The sequence below is a fragment of the Carcharhinus amblyrhynchos genome, chromosome 4, assembly GCF_965287045.1.
Source record: "Carcharhinus amblyrhynchos chromosome 4, sCarAmb.v2.hapA, whole genome shotgun sequence".
Classification (NCBI taxonomy): Eukaryota; Metazoa; Chordata; class Chondrichthyes; order Carcharhiniformes; family Carcharhinidae; genus Carcharhinus; species Carcharhinus amblyrhynchos.
This window is the reverse complement of record NC_137327.1, coordinates 139,968,584-139,982,923: the sequence shown is the minus strand read 5'-3', so window position 1 is coordinate 139,982,923 and position 14,340 is coordinate 139,968,584. Positions and strand designations below refer to the sequence as shown.

Here is a 14,340-nt window from a genome sequence, read left to right as displayed (position 1 = left end):
TGACCCCTCGTGATTTTCGCATCCAACCTGGGAAAAAGCTTCCCACTGTTCACTCTATCTATACCCTTCATAATCTTATACACCTCTATTAGTTCTCCCCTCACTCTCCGTCTTTCCAGGGAGAACAACCCCAATTTGTCCAATCTCTCTTCATAGCTAAGACCCTCTATACCAGGCAGCATCTCTGCACTCTCTCCAAGGCCTCCACGTCCTTCCGGTAGTGCGGCGACCAGAACTGGACACAGTACTCCAAATGTGGTCTAACCAACATTCTATACAACTGCAACATTAGATGCCAGCTTTTATACTCTATACCCCTTCCTATAAAGGCAAGCATACCATATGCCTTCTTCACCACCTTCTCCATCTGTGCTGCCACCTTCAAGGACTTGTGAACTTGCACACCTGGGTCGCTCTGTGTTTCTATACTCTTAATGGTGCTACCATTTATTTTATAACTCCCCCCTACATTATTTCTTCCAAAATGCATCACCTCGCATTAATCTGGATTAAATTCCATCTGCTATCTCACCGCCCAATTTGCCAGCCTATCTATATCCTGCTGTATTGTCCGACACTGTTCATCACTATCAGCAAGTCCAGCCATTTTCGTGTCATCTGCAAACTTGCTGATCACACCAGTTACTCCCTCTTCCAAGTCATTTATATATATCACAAATAGCAGAGGTCCCTGTACAGAGCCCTGCGGAACACCACTAGTCATAGACCTCCAGCTAGAAAAAGACCCTTCCACTGCTACCCTCTGTCTCCTGTTGCCAAGCCAGTTCTCAACCCATCTAACCACCTGTCCTTGTATCCCATGAGCCTTAATCTTTTTCACCAACCTGCCATGAGGGACTTTGTCAAACGCCTTACTGAAATCCGTATAGACAACATCCACGGCTCTTTTTTCGTCAACCGTTTTTGTCACCTCCTCAAAAATTCCACCAGATTTGTAAGGCACATCCTCCCTTTTGCAAAGCCATGTTGCTTGTCACTAGTTGAGATTGCTATGTTCTAAATGCGCATACATCCTATCTCTAAGAATCCTCGCACTTATCCACATTAAACTCCATCTGCCATATTTTGGCCCATTCTCTTAGCCTATCTATGTCCATTTGTAAGATTCTTAACAAAGGACAATACAGCGCAGGAATCAAGCCCTTCGGCGCTCCAAGCCAGCGCAGCTTATTGGTCCAACTAGACCAATATTATTTCCTCATTGCAACTTACTGCCCTGCCTATTTTTATGTCATCTGCAAATTTGGCTATAAAGCCTTCTCTCCCTGTATCCAAGTCGTTAATATGGATTGTAAATAGCTGGAGCCCAAGGACCAAACCCTGTGGCACCCCGCTAGTTACTTTTTGCCATCCAGAAAAAATAAACATTTAAGAACATAAGAACTAGGAGCAGGAGTAGGCCATTTGGCTCCTTGATCCTGCTCCGCCATTCAATAAAATCATGGCTGATCTTTTCATGGACTCAGCTCCACTTACCCACCTGCTCACCATAACCCTTAATTCCTTTACTGTTCAAAAATTTACCTATCTTTGCCTTAAAATCATTCAATGAGGTAGCCTCAACTGCGTCACTGGGCAGGGAATTCCACAGATTCACAACTCTTTGTATGAAGAAGTTCCTCCTCAACTCAGTCCTAAATCTGCTTCCCCTTAATTTGAGGTTATGGCCCCTAGTTCTAGTTTCAACTGTCAGTGGAAATGACTTCCCTGCTTCTATCTTATCTATTCCCTTCATAATCTTATATGTTTCTATAAGATCTCCCCTCATTCTTCTGAATTCCAATGAGTATAGCCCCAGTCTATCCAGTTCTCCTCATACGACAACCCTCTCAACTCCAGAATCAACCTAGTGAATCTCCTCTGCACCCCCTTCAGTGCCAGTATATCCTTTCTGTAGTAAAGAGACCAAAACTGTACACAGTACTCCAGGTTTGGCCTCAGCAGCACCTTATACAGCTGCAACATAACCTCACTGTTTTTAAACTCCATCCCTCTGGCAATGAAGGACAAAATTCCATTTGCTCCTTAATTACCTGCTGCACCTGCAAACCGACTCCTTGAGATTCCTGCACAAGGACACCCAGGCCCCTCTGCACAGCAGCATGCTGTAATTTTTTACCATTTAAATAGTAGTCTATTTTACTGTTATTCCTACCAAAATGGATGACCTCACATTTACCAACATTGTACTCCATCTGCCAGACCCTCGCCCACTCACTTAGACTATCTATATCCCTTTGTACACTTTCAGCGTCCTCTGCACACTTTGCTCTTCCACCAATCTTAGTGTCATCTGTGAATTTTGACACACTACAATTGGTCCCCAACTCCAAATCATTTATGTAAATTGTAAACAATTGCAGTCCCAACACTGATCCCTGAGGCACACCACTAATCACTGATCGCCAACCAGAAAAATACCCATTTACTCCCAATTTGCTTTTTATTAGTTAACCAATCCTCTATCCATGCTAATATATTACCCGTAACACCGTGCACCTTTATCTTATGTAGCGGTCTTTGGTGCAGCACCTTGTGAAATGCCTTCTGGAAATCCAGATACATCACATCCACAGGTTCTCCATTGTCCACTACACGTGTAATATTCTCAAAGAATGCCACCAAATTAGTCAAACGTGATCTGCCCTTCATGAACCCATGCTGCCTCTTACCAATGGGACATTTACATAGAACACTACAGCACAAACAGGCCCTTCGGCCCACGAGTTGCGCCGATCACATCAACACCTACCAATCCATAGACCTATCTATAACCCCCAATCCCACTAAATCCCATATACTCATCCAGAAGTCTTTTAAAAGACCCCAGCGAGTTCGCCTCCACTACCACTGACGGCAGCCGATTCCACTCACTCACCACCCTCTGAGTGAAAAACTTACCCCTAACATCACTTCTGTACTTGCCTCCCCGCACCTTAAATCTGTGTCCTCTCGTAGCGACCATTTCAACCCGGGGAAATAGCCTCTGAGAATCCACCCTATCCATTCCTCTCAACATTTTATAAACCTCTATCAGGTCGCCTCTCAACCTTCGTCTCTCCAGGGAAAAGAGTCCCAGCTCCCTCAACCTATCTTCATAAGGCATGCCTCCCAATCCAGGCAACATCCTTGTAAATCTCCTCTGTACCCTTTCAATAGCTTCTACGTCCTTCCTATAGTGAGGCGACCAGAACTGCGCACAGTACTCCAAATGAGGCCTGACAAGGGTCTTATAAAGTTGCAGCATTACCTCCCGACTCCTAAACTCAATCCCTCGATTAATGAAGGCCAGTACACCATACGCCTTCTTGACCACATCCTCCACCTGCGAGGCCGATTTAAGATTTATGTCCAGATGTCTCATTATTTCTTCCTTGATGATAGATTCAAGTATTTTCCCTACTACAGAAGTTAAGCTAACTGGCCTATAGTTACCTGCCTTTTGTCTATCTCCTTTTTTAAACAGTGGTGTCACATTTGCTGCTTTCCCATCTGCGGGAACCACCCCAGAATCCGGTGCATTTTGGTAAATTACCACTAGTGCATTTGCTATTTCTCCCGCCATCTCTTTTAGTACCCTGGGATGCATTCCATCAGGACCAGGAGACTTGTCTACCTTTAGCCCCATTAACTTGCCCAACACTACCTCTTTCGTGATAACGATAGGTTCTAGGTTTTCACCTAGGCTTCCTGTCATCAATTTTTGGCATGTTATTTGTGTCTTTCACTCTGAAGACCAACACAAAACACCTGTTCAATGCCTCAGCTATTTTCTCATTTCCAGTTATTACATCCCCCTTCTTGTCCTCTAAAGGACCAATGTTTACTTTCGCCACTCTTTCGTTTTATATGCTATCTGTTTTTATTTTCTAAGCTAGTTTACTCTCATAATTCATCTTATCTTTCTTTATAACTATTTTCATGGCTTTCTGCTGACTTTTAAAGATTTCCCAATCCTCTAGTTTCCCACTAATCTTTGCCACTTTGTATGCATTTTCTTTCAATTTGATACCCTCCTTTATTTCCTTAGATATCCATGGCTGATTATCTCTTTTTCTATGGTCCTTCCTAATCACTGGTATGTAAGTTTGTTGAGCACTGTGAAAGATCCCTTTGAAAGTCCCCCACTGTTCCTCAATTGTCCCACCGTAAAGTTTTTGCTCCCAGTCTACCTTAGCCAATGTCTTCCTCATCCCTTTATAGTCTCCTTTGTTTAAGCACAAGACACTGGTATTGGATTTAACCTTCTCACGCTCCATCTGTAGTTTAAATTCAACCATACTGTGATTGCTGCTTCCAAGAAGATCTCTAACTGCAAGATTATTAATCATTCCTATCTCGTTACACAGGATCAGATCCAGGATAGCTTGCTCCCTTGTAGGTTCCATTACATGCTGTTCAAGGAAGCTATCAGGGACACATTCTATGAACTCCTCCTCAAGGCTGCCCTGACTGACCTGATTTGACCAATTGATATATAGATTAAAATCCCCCATGATAATTGCTGTACCATTTTTACATACATCAGTTATTTCTTTCTTTATTTCTCAACCCACCATGATGTCAATATTTCGTGGCCTATAGACTACGCCTATCAGTGAATTTTTCTCCTATTTCTAATTTCCACCCAAATGCTTTCAACCTTTTTTTCCTCAGAGAACTTATGTCATCTCTCACTACTGCCCTGATATCATAGAACATTACAGCACAGTACAGGCCCTACGGCCTTCAATGTTGCGCCGAGCTACGTCCAATCCCAAGATCAAGCTATCCCCTCCCTATAATTCCGGTGTGCTCCAGGTGCCTATCCAATAACCGTTTGAAAGTTCCTAAAGTGTCCGACTCCACTATCACAGCAGGCAGTCTATTCCACACCCCAACCATTCTCTGAGTAAAGAATCTACTCGGACATCACTCCTATATCTCCCACCATGAACCTTATAGTTATGCCCCCTAGTAACAGCAACATCCACCCAAGGAAATAGTCTCTGCACATCCACTCTATCAATCCCTCTCATCATCTTATAAACCTCTCATCCTCCTCTGGTCCAAAGAGAAAAGCCCCAGCTCCCTCAACCTTTCCTCATAAGACCTGCCCTCCAAACCAGGCAGCATCCTGGTAAATCTCCTCTGCACTCACTCCAATGCTTCCACATCCTTCTTATAGTGAGGTGACCAGAACTGAGCACAATATTCCAAATGTGGTCTCACCAACGTCCGGTACAGTTGCAGCATAAGCCCACGGCTCTTAAACTCAAACCTCCTGTTAATAAACACTAACACACTATAAGCCTTCTTCACGGCTCTATCCACTTGAGTGGCAACCTTCAGAGATCTGAGAATATGAACCCCAAGATCTCTCTGTTCCTCCACATTCCTCAGAACCCTGCCTTTGACCCTGTAATCCGCATTCAAGTTTGTCCTACCAAAATGAATCACCTCGCACTTATCAGGGTTAAACTCCATCTGCCACTTTTCGGCCCAGCTCTGCATCTTATCAATGTCTCTTTGCAGCCTGCAAGAGCCCCCTACCTCATCCACTACTGCACCAATCTTGGTGTCATCAGCAAATTTACTAACCCACCCTTCAGTCCCCTCTTCCAAGTCATTGATAAAAATCACAAATAGCAGAGACCCAGCACTAACCCCTGTGGTACACCACTGGTAACTGGCCTCCAGTCTGAAAATTTTCCCTCCACCACCACCACCATCTGTCTTCTATGATACAGCCAGTTACTTATCCAATGGGCCAAATTTCCTTCGATCCCACACCTCCTTATCATCCTTAAATATCTGAGCTCACCTTACCTTCCTGTCGATCCCTCCAAACAGTTTGATACCTCTGGATATTCAACTCCCAGTCATGACCATCCTGCAACCATGTCTCTCTAATGGCCATCAAATCGTACTCATTCACAATGATTTATGCTATCAACTAGTTTACTTTGTTTCGAATCCTTGGTTCGAAGCATTCAGATAAAGTGCCCTTATGCTAGTTTTTGTACCTTTTTGAATTCTAACAATTCTGTTCATAACATCTCCTGAGTTCTCCTTCCTGTTAACTTTTTTCCTGTTTTTTGATGTAGTTGGAACCTTCTCCCCACATTTTGTCCTTGCTGCCTCCTTCTCGGACTCCTTACATAGGTTCCCATCCCCCTGGCATATTAGATTAAATTTATCCTGACTGTCTTCTGTCCATCAGCCAGTCACCTATCCAAGCTAATAAATTACCCCAATCCCATGTGATCTAACCCTTGTGAATTAATCTTTTGTGCGGCACCTTATCAAACGTCTCTGGAAGTCCAGATGTACTACATCTACAGGATCCCCATTATCCACCTTGCTTGTTACATCCTCAAAGAGCTCTAACAAATTAGCCAAACATGATTTGCCATTATAAAACCATGCTGACTCCCTGTACACTCCCCTTCTCTTCATGGTATGCTTTGTCTGTATAGTGTGCAAGAAACAATATTTTTTACTGTATACTATTGTCACTGTATGTGACAAACTAAATCAAATCAAATAAAAGAATGAACCTGAAGCTAGTCTTTTCCTTGAACTAGGTTTGTTTTCAGGGCTACACAGTTTTGACACACATTCTTCTAGTTCTCTCCTAACACCTAGTGTGCACTTTTTTTTAGTTTTCCCACTTTATTTTGCAACTACTGTGCATAAAGGCCCAGTATCACAACAGGTCAATGTGCAAGATCTTCTCATGACCAATATTCAAGGTACCTCTGAACTGTTGGTCTTAGAAAAAGATGTGTGAACAGAAGTGTCAGATTCTATTTGCCATGTAAGGTCCAACAAAGCCTGATCAGTATTGCATCTTCAGCAATCGTTCACCTGGATGTCTGTCTCGCAATTTAATGGGAGTGGGAGTTACAGATAGTTCAATGGCCTGTTAGGTATAGATGTGATCGGTGCAACTTGTGGGCCGAAGGGCCTGTTTGTGCTGTAGTGTTCTGTGTTCTATGTTTATGTCTTCCAGCTTTTACACTTCAGCCTGCACATACACTTCTTCCATTCCTTAGCTCTCATGTCAACAAGGATCTTGCAATGATCCCCTAACCTTTCCCCAACTGGGGGCAGCTGCTTTTAATTACAAATTTAAAACATGCACACATTTCAGCAAATTTCAACATTGCAGGTGTCAACAAATCGAATCCTAACTGTGCATTTCAAGGGATGAAGGTAAAAGACAGTTTTGCACCCTAGTTATATTTGACTATCATTTCTCTGAGAGAGTCAAGAGCTTCGAATTTTTCGGTGTCCGGATCATCATCAACCTGACCTGCTTCCCCCATGCCAACACTATAATTAAGAAAGCCCACCAATGTCTCTACTTTCTTAGGATACTAAGGAAATTTGACATGTCCGCTACAACTCTCACCAAGATGCAGCATGGAAAGCATTCTTTCTGATTGTGTCACAGCTTGGTATGGCTCTTGCTCTGTCCAAAACTGCAACGAACTATAAAAGGTTGTGAATGTCGCCCAATCCATCACTCAAACCAGCCTCCCATCCTTTGACTCTGTCTACACTTCCTGCTGCCTCGGAAAAGCAGCCAGCATAATCAAGGACCCTACGCACCCCGGACATTCTCTCTTCTACCTTCTTACATCAGGAAAAAGATACAAAAGTCTGAGGTCACATACCAACTGACTCAAAACCAACTTCTTCCCTGCTGCAGTCAGACTTTTGAATGAATCTACCTCGCATTAAGTTGATCTTTCTCCACACCCTAGCTATGATTGTAACATTACATTCTGCTCTCTCTCCTTTCCTTCTCTATTAACAGTAAGCTTTGTCTGTATAGCATGCAAGAAATAATACTTTTCACTGTATACCAATACATGTGACAGTAAATCAAATCAAGTCAAAACAAACACTCAGCGAGTAGGGTGCTGGCTATTGGGAAGCCTCCAGTGCAGACTGCTTGTAATGTGATGTACAGAGTAAATCACTTCAAAATATATCATTATGCAATTCCTTTGGATGCATGATAGCTTTAGATTTTATCTGAAAAAACTTTTAATCCAAGAGTGCATGTGCCTGAACATGAATATTCTCTTCACTGAGGGCTGGGAGGGAGTGCGGGGCCACAGGGGAGAGAATGGCTGGTTGCAAGCAGAGAAGGGAGGGTTTAATTTTGGATTGTTTTATTAAAGAGCTGGCACAAACAGATCAAGAATCTAGCAGGAGGGGAGGTGATATTGTCACTGGATTAGTGTTTCAGAGACCCAGCGTAATGTTCATGCAGATGGTGGGATTTGATTCAATAAGTGTCTGGAATTAAAAGTCCAGATGACCATGAAGCCATTGTCAATTATTGGAAAAACCCCTTTAATGGAACGAGATGTCCAAAGCCTTACTGGGCTGGACAGAGTAGATCAGGAGAAAATATTCCTACTTGAGGGTACAAATTGAAAGTGATTTACAAAAGAAGCAAATGTGATGTGAGCTTAATTTTTTACACACACGAGTTGTTAGGGGTCTGGAATGCATGGCCTAGCTGGTGTCGTGCAGGCAGTTCAATCGAGGCGTTCAGGAGAGCATTAGATGATTATATGGGGTAATGGAGAAAAGCCAGGGAACGGTGCTAATTCATGATACTCGTTTGGAGAGCTGGTGCAGACACAATGGGCCAAATGGCACCTCACCTTCTGCACAATAACAACTCTGTTATTCTGAATTGTGAAACTCCCATTAACCTTGATGCTGTTTCCTTATCTGATGCAGCCTGTTTGCAATGCTTTCAGCCTCGATGTTGATTGAGCATTACTGTGGCTGTTTATGGGCATTTGGCCTGATTTGGTTAATGGGTTAGTTTGTTGGATGTTAGGTGGAAGATCATCCGTTTTAATAGTTTTGCTGTGAACTTTATCTCCCCCAAGTAGCCTAAGTGTTAAGCATTTTATTAGTGATGTATCAATAAAGAGCTTGTCACAGAATTTCTGTCTTTTTTACGCTGATTCTCTATTTCTAGAATAAGCGAGATGAACACCTGCTAAAAAGAAGAAATGTGCCTCAGGAGGAGGGTCTTGATGACTCTGATATTGACGGGGATTTCAGAGTTGTAAGTAATGTTTTCACTTGGAGTTGCAGCTAGGAGGAATCGTATGGGTGAAGTTTGGTCCACTTGGAATTGGAATCAGAATACGGTTTTAAATTGGAAATTATATGGCTGCTAACCCTGAAATCCCAGAAGCCTCACAAACAAACCTTTAACAAATGTTTTAAACCTAGTTGGGCCAAGTTACTTGACAGGTTATCTACATTTTCAACAGATCAGTACTAGTGGGACGCAAATATTCATATACTCCCACTGTAAATACTTGAATGAAATCTTTGATTCTGTTAGTGTAATGTCTGACTACCAGACTCCAGTATTCTAATCACCAGGGAATGTTGGAGTAGATGGGTCTACATAAGCTCCATTCCAGCCTCCTTCCACCTTACTTCATCAAACCCTAACCCTTTCTCCCTCATGTATTTAAATACATCTATGCTAATTGTCTCAACTTGGGTTTGTGGTAACACATTCCAGATTCTCACCACTCTCTGGGTGAAGAAGTTCCTCTTAAATTTCCTGCAGGATTTATTACTGCCTAAATTATATTCATGGCTCTTAATTTTGAACTCACCCACAAGTTAAACCATTTATTCTATCCCAGCGCTATCAAACCATACACCTCAGTCTTCTCTCTGCTAGAGAAAAGAGCAGTAAGAAGCCTCATAACACCAGGTTAAAGTCCAACAGGTTTATTCGGTAGCAAAAGCCACTAGCTTTCAGGCCTGTGACCCTTCAGGTGAGTGGAGAGTTCTGACCACAAACGGGATGTAAAGACACACTCAGTTTACAGAATACTGATTAGAATGTGAGTGTTTACAGCTAATCAAGTCTTAAAGGTGCAGACAATGTGAATGGAGAGAGTGTTAAGCACAGGTTAAAGAGATGTGTATTGTCTCCAGACAGGACAGTAAGTGAGATTTTGCAAGCCCAGGCAAGTCATGGAGGTTACATTGTCTGATTAGCTGTAAAGACTTGCATTCTAATCAGTATTCTATAAACTGTATGTGTGTCTTTACATCCCCTGTTTGTGATCAGAACTCTCTGCTCACCTGACGAAGGGTCAGAGGCCCGAAAGCTAGTGGCTTTTGCTACCAAATAAACCTGTTGGACTTTAACCTGGTGTTGTGAGACTTCTTACTGTGGTTACCCCAGTCCAACGCCAGCATCTCCACATCAGAGAAAAGAGCTCCAGCCTGTTCAGTCTTTCCTGATGGGTATAATTTCTCAGTTCTGGAATTTTCCTTGTAAATCTTTTCATTTTATCTAGTGCCCCGTACCCTTTTTGGTGGGAATGTGGGACGTATTGCATCAAGAGACCTTTGACGAGGTGTTAATGGATATAGATGGTTGGGAGTGTTCTGTCAGGTTGTTTGGAAAATTGCCTAGTGGATTTAGGGGTCAACTCCTAATCTGATCAGTCTCTGACCCGCAATTTTTAATTTGCTTCAAATGGATGTAATTTGTTTCTGACAGTTTATAAAATAAGCCCTGTACATTGGACAGAAGCAAATAAAACTCTTGTTCTCTTGCAGCAATCAATCACGTTGTCAGGAATTGTGCAGGTGAGTGCAGCACTGGTCAATGTGGAAAACTCACTTTGTAACCTTTGAGTTACACAAAGTTTCTGTAATCTTTAGCTTCCCTCTAGCAAAATCATCTGTTAAAAGCAAATGTTAATTTTTTAAAAATGTTTTGATTCACGTTTTTTTAAATGCTTTAAGTTGAATTACCCTTTTTTTTTAGGGTGCTTCAAGTGATAATCCTGTGATACAGCTCAGTGCAGTGCAAGCAGCCAGGTAACTCTTCATTTGTTTCAGTTCCATACTTTGTGAATTTCATAGAATAATTTCAACTCAGAAAGAGGCCATTCAGCCTATAATATCCATGCAGGTTGTCTGAAAGAGCTCATCTTATTTCCCTGGCATTTCCCCAAAATCCTGCAATTTTAAAAAATTCTTTTATGGGACATGGGCATCGCTGGCTGGCCAGTGTTTATTGCCCATCCCTCGTTGCTTGAGGGCAGTTGAGTCAACCACATTGCTATGGCTCTGGAGTCACATGTAGACCAGACTAGGTAAAGACAGCAGAATGTAAGGGACATTACTGAACCAGATGGGTTTTTACAATTGACAATGGCTCCATGGTCACCAATAGATTCTTAATTCCAGATTTTTTTTTATTGAATTCAAATTCCACCATCTGCTGTGGCAGGATTTGAACCAGGGTCCCCAGAATGTCGGCTAAGGTTCTGGATTAATAGCCTAGCAATAATGCCACTAGGCCATCAGGTCTCCCCTCAACCTCCATTGTTCCAGTGAGAACAAACCAAGTTTCTCCAACCTCTCCTCATAGCTAATGCCCTCCATACCAGACAACATCCTGGCAAATCTTTTCTGTACCCTCTCCAAAGCCTCCACATTCTTCTGGTCATGTGGTGACCAGAATTGAAAACTATATTCCAAGTGTGGCCGAACTAAGGTTCTATAAAGCTGCAACATGACTTGCCAATTTTTAAACTCAGTGCCCCGGTCGATGAAGGCAAGCATGCCATATGCGTTCTTGATTACCTTCTCCATCTGCATTGCCACTTTCGGTGACCTGCGTACCTGTACACCCAGATTCCTTTGCCTATTAATACTCTTAAAGCTACTTTAGTGAATAGAGCCAGTGTCTAGTGGCATACCACAGGGGTCTGCTTTGGGCCCCCTATTATTCGTCGTTTATATAAATTACATTGATGACTATGTGGAAGGTAGGATTAGTAAGTTTGCAGATGACACAAAGATTGGATGGGTGGTTTACAATGAGGCAGAGTGTCTTGGGTTACAAGATGTAGACAGAATGGTCAAATGGATAGATAAGTGGCAGGTGGAATTTAACCCTGAAAAGTGTGAGGTGATACACTTTGGAAGGAGTAATTTGACAAGAAAGTACTCGATGAATGGCAGGACACTAGGAAGTTCTGTGGAAAAAGTGACCTTGGTGTATTTGTTCATAGATCTCTGAAAGTACAAGAGCATGTTAGTAGGGTGTTGAAAAAGGCATATGGGACACTTGTCTTTATCAATTGATGATGTGGAGATGCTGGAGTTGGACTGGGATGGGCAGTTTAAGAAGTGTCACAACATCAGGTTAAAGTCCAACAGGTCCTGAGGCATGGTACATCGGCAGACCCTGCAGACTGTACGACAACGGATGAACAGACACTGCACGACAGTTGCCAAGCAGGAGTATTCCCTTCCAGTCGGGGAACACTTCAAGGGCATTCAGCCTCCGAACTTTGGGTAAGCATTTCAAGGCAGCCTTCCAGACACATGACAAGGCAGCATTGCCAAGCAGAAACTGATAGCCAAGTTCCGCACATATGAGGATGGCCTCAACCAGGATCTTGAGTTCATGTCTCACAACATGTAACACCCATCATTTGTCCTGGGCTTGCAAAATTCTACTAACTGCCCTGGCTTAAGACAATCCTCTTTAACCTGTGATTATCCCTCTCTCCACTCTCACTGCCCATACCTGTAAAGACTTGATTTCCAATCATTATCTTGGAATTGTGCCTTTGCCTATAAATGCCGTGTTTGTGAAATCTACCCCTCCACTCACCTGATGAAGGAGCAGTGCTCCAAAAGCTTGTGATTTCAAATAAACCTGTTGAACTTTAACCTGATGTTGTGAGACTTCTTATTTTATTAATTGAGGCATAGATTACAAAAGCAGGGAAGTCATGTTGGAGTTGCAAAGAACTTTGGTGAGGCCACAACTAGAAAGCATGTCTGGAACACTATGTGTAGTTGTAGTTTCCATATTATAGGAAGGATGTGATTGCATTGGAGGGGATGCAGAGGAGATTGACGAGGATGCAGCCTGGGATGGATCATTTAAGTTTTGAAGAGAGGTTATGTAGGCTTGGGTTGTTTTCTTTGGAGCAGAGAAGATTGAGGGGTGACCTGATCAAGGTGTTAACATTATGAGAGACATGGTCAGAGTGGATAAGGAGCAGCTGCTCCCCTTAGTTGAAGAGTCAATCAGGAGGGAACATAAGTTCAAGGTGAGGGAAAGGAGGTTTAAGGGGGATGTAAAGATAAACTTTTTTACCCAGAGGGTGGTAAGGGTCTGGAATGTGCTGCCTGGGAGGGTGGTGGAGGTGGGATGCCTCACATCCTTTAAAAAGCACCTAGATGAACACTTGGCACATCATTATATTTAGGGCTATAGGCCAAGTGCTGGCAGATGGGATTAGGTGGGAGTTCAGGTGTTTCTCACGTGTTGGTGAAGACTCGATGGGCTGAAGGGCCTGTTCTGCACTGTGTGATTCTATGAACCTATTTCAGGGGGTTTAGCAGAAGCCATTGTGCTCCTGTCAACTGAAAAGTTTTCCAGCTCGATCCTACTTTCCAGATCTTGGTCCATAGTCTTGTAGATTCCAGCTTTTCAACAATGTACCAAATATAGTTTAAAATGCAATGGGTTTATCTGCTTCTGTCGTCCTTTCAGGTAGTGGGCTATGGTCATGAATCAGGTAAATCGAATATTACAGCGCAGAACAGGCCCTTCGGCCCACGATGTTGCACCGACCAGTTAAAAAAACAATGACCCTCTAACCTAAACCAATCCCTTTTCATCCATAAACCTATCCACGGATCTCTTAAACGCCCCCAAACTAGGTGCATTTACAACTGCAGCAGGCAGGGCATTCCAATCCCTCACCACCCTCTGGGTAAAGAACCTACCCCTGACATCCGTCCTATAACTACCCCCCCCTTAATTTAAAGCTATGCCCCCTCGTGCTAGCTTTCTCCATCCGAGGAAAAAGGCTATCACTGTCCACCCTATCTAAACCTCTAATCATCTTATATGTTTCAATAAGATCCCCTCTTAGCCGCCTTCTTTCTAGCGAAAACAACCCCAAATCCCTCAGTCTCTCCTCATAGGACCTCCCCTCCATACCAGGCAACATCCTGGTAAACCTCCTCTGCACCCTCTCCAAAGCCTCCACATCCTTCCTATAATGTAGGGACCAGAACTTCACACGATACTCCAAGTGCGGCCGCACCAGAGTTGTGTACAGTTGCAACATGACGCTGCGACTCCTAAATTCAATCCCCCTACCAATAAACGCCAAGACACCGTATGCCTTCTTAACAACCTTATCTACTTGATTCCCAACTTTCAGGGATCTATGTACACATACACCTAAATCCCTCTGTTCATCCACACTATTCAGAGTCCTCCCGTTA

At 43.0% G+C, this 14,340-nt stretch overlaps 1 protein-coding gene across 2 annotated transcripts in view; it reads left to right on the top strand.

Moving 5' to 3' along the window:
- The window catches only part of LOC145342408 (importin subunit alpha-4-like), a 133,683-nt gene that overhangs the window by 15,141 nt on the left and 104,202 nt on the right, over positions 1–14,340 (top strand). For both annotated transcript variants that reach the window (XM_080187968.1, XM_080187967.1), the window contains exons 3-5: positions 9,014–9,103; positions 10,633–10,662; positions 10,844–10,896. In XM_080187968.1, coding sequence (XP_080044094.1) covers positions 9,014–9,103; positions 10,633–10,662; positions 10,844–10,896 — 173 coding nt within the window. The remainder of the gene's footprint in view (positions 1–9,013; positions 9,104–10,632; positions 10,663–10,843; positions 10,897–14,340) is intronic.